Source organism: Labeo rohita, unplaced genomic scaffold (assembly GCF_022985175.1).
Source record: "Labeo rohita strain BAU-BD-2019 unplaced genomic scaffold, IGBB_LRoh.1.0 scaffold_927, whole genome shotgun sequence".
Lineage (NCBI taxonomy): Eukaryota > Metazoa > Chordata > Actinopteri > Cypriniformes > Cyprinidae > Labeo > Labeo rohita.
Window position 1 is genome coordinate 1 of NW_026129884.1, and position 9,617 is coordinate 9,617.

The following is a 9,617-nucleotide window of genomic DNA, read 5'->3' on the forward strand; positions in this document are numbered from 1 at the left end:
ATGTAGGTATTCACTGCTAGCATGACTAGCATCTTAAGGATTCCTATTTGCTAGCATGAGTCAAAAGAACCAAGTCCCATGTCTCTATGATGTTCTGATGTAGAGATATAGGACTTGCTAAATAGTTGCTAGGGTACTCTGTTTGGTTGCTAGGGAGTGGCTTAAAAGCTGCCAATGATGACACACTAAAGGCTGCTTGCCAGTATGAATGATATAAAGCAACCCCCATGTCTCTATGACATTCAGATTTGAAGATATGTCTGTGTGGGTTTGGGTTACTAGGGTGCTAGCTAGCTAGCTAGCTAGCTAGCTAGCTAGATAGATAGATAGATAGATAGATAAATAGTAATGGTTAGATGATAGACAGATAGATAGATAGATAGATAGATAGATAGATGAGTTGGAATGAGTTTAAATGGATTAGAAATACAGTACATAGAAGGGAAGTTTGATTGAGCCTCAAAGGATTCTGGGAGTTTTGACAGTTGAAATTTGAAAAGTGCTGGCTCATTTGAACATTCCGTCAATGTAAGTCTATGGGATTTTTCCCAGTTTTAAACATCATTTTTAGGAAAACCGTAAGTCCAATCAGTTAGAAAAGATATAGCAACTCGAGTCAGACCAGTCTGAAGATCTGGGCTGAGTTTGGAGTTTGTAGAGTTAAAGGTCTAGGAGGAGTAGCAGTCAGAAATTTTAGTCTCAGAAGAATAATAATAATAATAATAATAATAATAATAATAACTTTAAGTTTAAGTAGCATATCAGTAAGTTGGCTTTCTCAAGCCAACTTAATAATAATAATAACTTTAAGTTTAAATAGCATATCAGTAAGTTGGCTTTCTCAAGCCAACTTAATAAGTTTAAATACAATATCAGTAAGTTGGCTTTTTCAAGCCAACTTAATAAGAAGTTTAAATAGCAGATCAGTAAGTTGGCTTTCTCAAGCCAACTTAATAATAATAATAAGAAGTTTAAATAGCAGATCAGTAAGTTGGCTTTCTCAAGCCAACTTAATAAGAAGTTTAAATAGCATATCAGTAAGTTGGCTTTCTCAAGCCAACTTAATAAGAAGTTTAAATAGCATATCAGTAAGTTGGCTTTCTCAAGCCAACTTAATAACTGGAAGTTTAAATAGCATATCAGTAAGTTGGATTTCTCAAGCCAACTTAATAATAATAATAATAATAAAAATTATATAATATACATTTAACAACCCACAAAAAAAAAAAAAAAAAAAAAAATCAGATTGCCAAATATTCCAATGTAACACAACAGAAAAAACAAAAAAAACAAAAACAAAATTACAATATCAAAATGAACAACATCAAATCAAATACAGAAAAACACTAGGTAAACACATTAGGAAAAACTAAAACAAAACTGCAACAACAACAACAACAACAACAACAAAGAGAAAACTTTCGGCCAACTCACACTCAAAACATGACAAAGAGCAAAGGATAGGGAAAGAGCAATATTAACGTGACATGCTCTCACTCAACCTGCTCTAACAAACATAGACACGATAAAAAATAAAGGCAAACTATCACTACAACCTTAATTTAAAAACATACAAGTTTTACAATTACAGCACTTCACTACCGAGTAATCTGACGATATAATACTCACGACAGCAGATACTGAACTCATACGATAATTAATTTTCTTCTAGAGGCGATAGCAACAGATGATGCTCCAACCTGGATTACGTGAGAGCTGTGATGCCGCACTGCGGGAGCACTGAAAGCACACCACACTGGAATACAAAACTGTATCCCATGTTGAACTAAAACCAGCTTCTGCAATACCCCAAGCACAAAGCATAAAGCAGCACACTACAATCTGATGTTACACTAAACGAGTGAGATCGCATAAGTCACAAAATAATACCTACAGGCAGACAACTAGCTAAACAGCTAAAGGAAATTGCATACCTCTGATATCCACGGCAACGGAGAAAAGGGGGAGGGCTTTCAACCATGACACATAAACTGCAGGTTTATATACTATGATGGGACGCTTGTTCATTGGCCACATATCTAATGATTGTGATGGTTTAACGACGTCACCAACATCACTACATATTATACATTATTATGAAAATCTTGTCAATTATTACTCCCATTAGTACACTTCTTTTTTCATTACATGTTGCCCCAAAAACACATTAATATGCAAATTAGATGTCCTCTAGCAAGGACATAGCATAGCTTATGAATGAAATATATATTTTAACACTCTAAACAATGTAATTTGTTTTACTATTATTTCCCCCGGGTCTCAGGAGGCTATAATAAACTTTGCATTGTAAAAGCCTCACAGCAGCCTTGCACTATTAGACTTTGATGGACAGAATATTGACCACCACACACTAGGATCCCTAGTTCCCTGTAGAATAGAATAGACTAGACTAAATATTTGTGATCCCTGTGGAAAATGAATCACAAGCAGAAATTATTATAGTGCTCAAATGTGACTAAAAGTTTGTGACAAAAATCAAATCAAACCAAAAATGCATACAACTATTACTTAAACAAACATTAATGTGTTGAAACAAATTAATGCAAACACAAAACTCTAATTCAGAATTCTCTCTCCCTCTCCTTCTAGACTTTAACAACTCTGAGCTGAAGAAACTCCCCATCTTTCTTTTACTAAAGGTTCATAATTTGTCAGTTATTATTTTGCCTAAATTCATCAACAAAATGGAAAGCAGGAATTTCAGGGTGAAGAATCCAGACAACTGTGAATCATATCCGCGCAGAAAGCGACAAAATGTGAAAGGGAAGCTTGAGGTACTGAAGCATTCAGAGTCTAATAATCAACGTCTTTACAAAAATCCAGTGGACAATTTCAAGGAAACAGATGCTTTGTTGTCTAAAGGTAACAGTTTTTAATTTCTGTGTACAAATATGTTATAACATGTTGGATAGAAATGTATTGTAAAAAATGAGTCACAATAATCATTGATAAAAAGTTACTATGTATTTATTTATTACAAATTAACTGATTATATATGTATACATATATTACCAGGTCAAGATGAGCTGGAGGCACCAACAAAAAAGAAAAAAGGCAATGATAATTTTCATTGTAACTTTCTTTTTATTTTTTATTTATTTATTTATTTATTTATTTTTATAATTGTCTCAGTGCATTACACCTTGAGATTTCTTAAAAAATAATATTAATTTAATTTAATTATTTATTTATTTTTATTTATTTATACTTGTATTTAACATTAACTGTTCTCTTTACTTATATAGGATTACAATTTAAATGCTTATTTTTATTCTACACAGTTATGTGTGAGAAGAAAGTCACACCTGAAGAAACTATGGTTAAACAACTGATAACTGATTCAGCGTCTAAGAGTACGTGCTCAATACATTGCTCACACAACAGTTACATGTAACACACATTTGGGAACCAATGATTCAAAACAGTAATCTTGATTATGGAATTCTGACTGATGAAAAGTAAGAACGGTACAATGACTTGATTACATTGTAAAGTACTGCAACTGACATCTGTGTTATTTTTCTTTTAATTCTTATGTTTGGAATAGCAGACATATGTGTAATATGTAAATAATTTACCTTTTACTTAATTGCATACTTTTATCCATAATTATTATTATCATTGTTTTTCTTTTATATACGTTTCGTCTTGCTTTCATAAAATTCACTGTTCCCCCTCAGTCAGTGACGTTCGACATTACGTCGACTGACATCTATGGGGTCTCACTTGGGAGCCCAATCACCTCTAAGCTTAAGAAGAATAGGCCAATGAACATTGGTGAGTGGAATTTGCATTCAGATTTCTGCTTTGGAGTCGATCACACCAAGTTTTCGCCAAGCATTAGAAGATTAAAAGAAGAAAACTCATCTTACCTGCTGCAGAGTTCCTCAGCTGCGGGAGAATGAATAACTCCTTGCATTTTCTTTTTGCTACTGTTGATAGACTAACAAACCCCCCAAGTCAGATTCCCAGTGATATGCTCTCTGACAGCAAATGAAATGACTTTGCCTCCTTTTCAGAGAAGATCATTAATATCAGAAAGGTGATTAGCATATCCTCAAGTTATGCAGAGGTTAGACAGATAAGACCGCAATTTTAAAAAAAGAAGTCACTTTGTCTGTTTTTGAAGCAATTGATAGCAAAACGTTGGAAGAAATAGTACAGCACCTTAAATCCTCAACCTGCAACCTTGACACATTTCCTACATCTTTTTTCAAAAGTGTGTTTAATTGTTTAGAAGCAGATCTCTTAGAAGTGGTGAACACCCCACTTCTTTCTGGGACTTTTCCAAACTCCCTGAAAACTGCAGTTGCATGTTTTGTTTCCAGTTAAGACTTGGAGAAATTTGTCCATGCCTTTATCACAAGAGGGTGGATTATTGTAATGGTCTCCTCACTGGCCTTCCCAAGAAAACCAGTTGCAGCTCATCCAGAACGCTGCTGCCAGGATTCTGACTAGAACCAGAAAATCTGAGCATATCACACCGGTCCTCAGGTCCCTACACTGGCTTCCAGTTATATTTAGAATTGATTTTAAAGTACTTTTACTCATTTATAAATCACTCAATGGCCTAGGACGTAAATATATTACAGATATGCTCACTGAATATAAACCTAACAGACCACTCAGATCGTTAGGATCGAGTCAGTTAGAAATACCAAAGGTTCAACAATGGTCATGATCGCTGTCTCACATGTCTGGGCCGTCAGCACAATGAGACACTGCTCGTGGATGGTACATGCCCACACTGTAAGCGCATATCCATGGCTGCGCTTAGGTTACGCCTCTCATTCTCGAGCAGGCTCCCTTCTGTTCCTCCAAATCTAGTTTGTCGGGCCGTCAAGGCTCAGCGGCTACATTGGTTAGGAACCTGAGGATTACAGTTCGGAATGTTCTGCCGCGTAAGCCCCCTCGGAAGTCCGACTCATCACGCAATCCTGCGGGGATGCCAAAAGATGGTGCCGCTTCATCTCGCGGCAGACTCAGTGTCTCTTTCAGCACTCCAGAGGAAGACTGGTGGTCCAGGAGTGCCATCTCTGGCTGAACCTGGCGCAGATGGCTGACGTCGACAAAGTCCGCTTTCTTGACGCGTCCGTCTCCCAGGTCGGCCTCTTCAGTGACACTGTCAAGGACTTCACCCAGCAGTTCTCGACCATCCAGAAGCAGACATAAATAGGCTATAAAATACATCCTGTGAATCCATCAAGCCGGCAGCGACCAGGCCTTCACCGACGGTGCCCCCTGCGGCCTCTACACTTGCTCTTCCCCCACCACCATCGAAGGAGTCTACTCGGAGTCTAGACGGATGTCGAACCGGCTGTAGGAGAGTGGCACAGCCTGCTCCTAAGGCGACGGCTACTAAGTAAACCTGCAAGTCTGCGAAGCAACCCTGAGACGGGCGATTCAGAGATGGGAGGAATTGCTCTTCGGGGGATTCTGACATCTGTGCCCCAACCCCGGAGAAGGGCTGGGGGGCCGTACTTTTGTACCCACCTATTTACAAAAAGAGCAATTTTCTCCATCTCTGGGTCTTTCGCCCCGGGTTCAAGTCTTGATGCTCTGCTTCCTCAAACTCGGAGCGTGCATTTGCCACCACCATGGGATCGGGAACGGAAGGCAAGTGCTGCTCTAAGCAGCTTGACTTTTCTTCCAGACGCTTCGCCTCCCACGTTGAGTCACCTTCTTCCCCTCGGCTGCCCCACCGCAGGTACGTCACCCGCTCCGTTGATCCCGCTAGCATGCAGGTTGGGGACGTGGTTAGTGCTCCCCAACCCATTTTGTTGGTTGATCCGGATGGTTTGACTTGGCTACGTCAGTTCGTGAAGCATCCACCCAGGTACAGGGGCATCCTTTTCACATCTGTCCGCTCGGACAAAGATGCCTCTGTCCTGTGTGCGGAGATTGCAGTTCTCCTGCGAAGGATGCAATAGAGCCTGTCCCTTCAGCCGAGATGAAATCGGGATTTTACAGTCAATGTCATCACACCACAGAAAAGTGATAGGTTACAACTCATCCTGGACCTTCAAGTTCTGAATTGGTCTCTTCACAAGTTGCCGTTCAAAATGTTAACCTCGAAGTACATTCTCTCATGCATTCGTCACCAGGATTGGTTCGCAGCCATCGCTCTAAAGAACGCATACTTTCATGTCTTGATTCTTCCTTGACACAGACCATTTCTTCGGTTTGCTTTCGAGGGTCGGGCATATCAGTACAAAGTCCTCTCCTTTGGGCTGGCCCTGTCTCTCTGCGTCTTTACCAAACTTGCAGATGGTGCCCTCACCCCACTTTTGGGAGCAACTATCTCGACGACTGGGTGATAATAGCTCACTCACATAATCTGTTGTGCAAGCACAGGGACTTGGTGGTCCGGCACCTCAGCTGTCTGCGGCTTCGGGTCAGCTGGGAAAAGAGCAAGCTCTCCATTGTGCAGAGCATCTCTTTTCTTGATATGGAGTTGGATTCGGTCAACATGATGGCGTGCCTTATGGAAGAGCACGCACAGTCAGTGCTCGGCTGCCTGAACCTTTTCATATGGCATATGAGACCAGCACTGGCTCCATGGCCGGATCCCGAGATGGGCATAGCACAGTGGCACGTTCTGGGTCAGCGTTACCCCGGAATGTCGTCGCCTTTACAGCCCTTGGTCAGACCCTGCGTTCCTACGGGCAGGAGTACCCTGGAGTCAGGAGTCACTGAGGCTTCCCTCACCACGGACATGCTGGCACACCGCTGGCCACAGGAATTGATCAAGTACACCTTTCCCCCAGTGAGCCTCCTTGCTGAGACCCTGTGCAGAATCAGGGAGGACGGGGAGCAGATCTTGTTGGTTGCGCCTTACTGGCTCACCCAGACCTGGTTCCACGGACTTCATGCTCCTCACAACAGCCCCTCACTGGAAGAAAGAAGGTCCTTCCTTAGGGGATGGGCACAATCTGGCACCCGCACCCCGATCTATGGAATGCGGCAGACCTCTCTGTTCTTGATAGATACTATCACTCAGGCTAGAGCCCCCTCTACAAGGCAAGCGTACGCTCTGAAGTGGGGTCTGTTCGTTGAATGGTGTTCTTCTCAGAGCCTTAGAGATGCTCGGTCGGAGTGGTGCTTTCCTTCCTTCAGGAAAAGTTGGAGCGGAGGCTGTCCCCCTCCACTTTTAAAGTCTATGTGGCAGCTATTGCTGCGTACCACGACACAGTGGATGGCCTGTCCCCCTGATCGTCAGGTTCCTGAGAGGTGCTAGGCTTACACCCGGAGCTTCAGATGCTCTGAGCAGCTCTTTGTCTGTTTGGGGACAGCAGAAGGGGAATGCTGTCTCCAAACAGAGGTTGGCCCGTTGGGTGGTAGATGCCATCACTTTGGCCTACCAGTGCCATCTTATATACACATATGTACAGGGAAGTGGCGCAGCATGCAAATTCCACTCGCCAATGCTCATTAGCCTTTTCTTCTTAAGTTCAGAGGTGATTGGGCTCCCAAGTGAGACCCCATAGACATCAGTCAACGTAACATCTCCATTCCCTCCCTAGACGTTTGTGTGTAAATTGTGGGAACGCTTATGCTTTTTTAATGAGTTAGGCCAGTTAAATAATTTTAAATTATATATATACATATAATCTATATATACATATACACAATTTAACCTCTTTGAACCATTCTTTTTAAATTCTCATTTGTTTTCAGCTTCAACACAACACCTACTTGAAGCAAATGCTCAGCAAGAAAAGGATGATCTGAATGAAATGAAAGTCAAGATTTCAGAAAAACCTGAGCACATTAGTATTAACATTGAAAATTATCATGACTCTGAGTCTACAGTAAAATATGAGCGAGATCTGCAAGATCACATGAACACCAGTTATTCTAACTCTGAGGCAAAAGCAAAGCCCCCACAAACCATGACAGGCGAATCTACACCAGATATAGAAATGAAGTCATCTGATAGGGATTATGATCAGTCCAAAGCTAACATTTCTTCTAGTATAGCAGAATCCAATATCCAGTCAGGAACATCTACAATTACTTCTAATAATAGTCTTGAAGATACACCATTGGGTGAAACACGTAACACTAATTTAAAAAAAAACAAAAAAAAAAACAAGCAACCCAAAAAGGGTAATCATCAGTCTTCAGCACAAATACGAGGTATGTTTTCATATCTGATCTTTACATTCCCAACCCATGATTAAAAATAAAAAATAAAATAATAAAATAAAATAATGATTTTAAAGTGTTCTTTCTTTCTGAAGGCTACAGCGGATTGAGGAATCAAGGAGCCACATGCTATCTGAATGCAGTGCTGCAAACACTCTTCATGACACAGGATTTCAGAGAAGCCATCATGAAGTTTGGGATTTTTGACTTTCTAGATCATGACCGTTAATAACACACTATCGTAATGATAACAAATGCTTTGTTGTTCCACAGGTTAAACATAAGGGAGAGACAAAATAGTGTTTCATTTGAACTTCAGAAGTTATTTACATGTTTAGAGTCTAATAGAGGAAGTGTCACTACAAATGGAGTCACAAATGCTCTAGACATTAGAAATGGTAAGTTGATGATTATGTAAATTAATCTTATATTATACCTCTCTTACTGGTACAAACAGTGAGGAAACAAAGAAACACACAAACAAAAACACATAGCTTTTCTAAAATCATTTTCATTTTTAATGAGTGAATCAGAAGATCTAATCAAAGTTTTTCTTTTTTATTTCAGTTTGTGAGCAGCAGGACGCAGCAGAATATTATCAGAAGATTCTGAGTATGGTTGAATCTGAACCAGCAAAGGTACAATCTATGATGATCTATTTAAGCTTCTGTCTGTGACAATGTAAAACACACCCTGTTTTTTAAAAACAAACTGTTATCTTAAATAAATAAATACATACATAACTATCTGATGAAGCAATGGAATAAAAATCTGCAAAGGTTAAGACTTCCCCCCGTCCCCCTCACTGTCCCTGCCGCCGCTCCCTAATTACTGCCGCCACTGCTTCAGAATCAGTCGCAGGCTGACCAGGGCTCTAGACTCACTCTTTCCACGGGTCGCTCATTTGCGACTAACTTTCTCAGTTGGCCGCAGGAGCACAAAAATTGGTCGTTTAAGCAATGCATGCGTATTAAGTTTTATCATAGTTTATAGTTATATGGTAACAAAAGTGGTTAACCCTCATCCTGTACAATTTTTTTTTTTTTTTTCATCAGTAATATCATTTTTGGTTTGAATTTTGTGAACGGGAGTTCCTCTTTTGCTATCAGTCAGGCTTCAGACGCTTTCACTTTCGAATTCGCGATCTTACAAATAAATACGTTTTACAAATAAATATTATTATCTGTTTTCCTTACATTTATACACCTTTCACTTTATAAGACTAAAACAAAAGATGGATTCATTGTTAGCCTATTCTTTATTAAAAGCACAAAATAACGGAGTTGAAATCATTTGCTGACAGCTTGGTCCCCCCCAGTTTGAAAAAATCCCATCTGTGCCCCTGTATATTAAAACTTCATTCACCCTTATCATGGAGTTTTAAAATATTTTACAGATATTCCAGGGAAAGAAGAAACACTCAACCACCTGTCTACATAGTGACCATG

General features: G+C 40.0%; 1 protein-coding gene and 1 long non-coding RNA gene across 2 annotated transcripts; both read left to right on the forward strand.

Annotated features, from left to right (window-relative positions):
* The first annotated feature begins 3,343 nt into the window (after positions 1-3,343).
* Positions 3,344-8,398, forward strand: LOC127162397 (ubiquitin carboxyl-terminal hydrolase 28-like). Its single transcript, XM_051105186.1, has 3 exons — positions 3,344-3,374; positions 7,699-8,160; positions 8,265-8,398. Exons 2-3 carry the CDS (start codon positions 7,758-7,760, stop codon positions 8,396-8,398), a joined length of 537 nt encoding a protein of 178 aa, XP_050961143.1. The 5' UTR covers positions 3,344-3,374; positions 7,699-7,757.
* A 120-nt stretch (positions 8,399-8,518) lies between these two features.
* LOC127162399 (uncharacterized) lies at positions 8,519-9,616 on the forward strand. The gene is made up of 3 exons (XR_007827334.1): positions 8,519-8,567; positions 8,737-8,807; positions 9,566-9,616. It is a non-coding gene; the product is annotated as an uncharacterized LOC127162399 (long non-coding RNA).
* Position 9,617: the final 1 nt, after the last annotated feature.

Coding starts and splice junctions, on each gene's coding strand:
- LOC127162397 (XM_051105186.1), top strand. CDS start 7,758: ATGAAAGTCAAGATTTCAGAAAAACCTGAGCACATTAGTATTAACATT. Junction 8,161..8,264: donor GTCTTCAGCACAAATACGAG/GTATGTTTTCAT, acceptor TTCTTTCTGAAG/GCTACAGCGGATTGAGGAAT.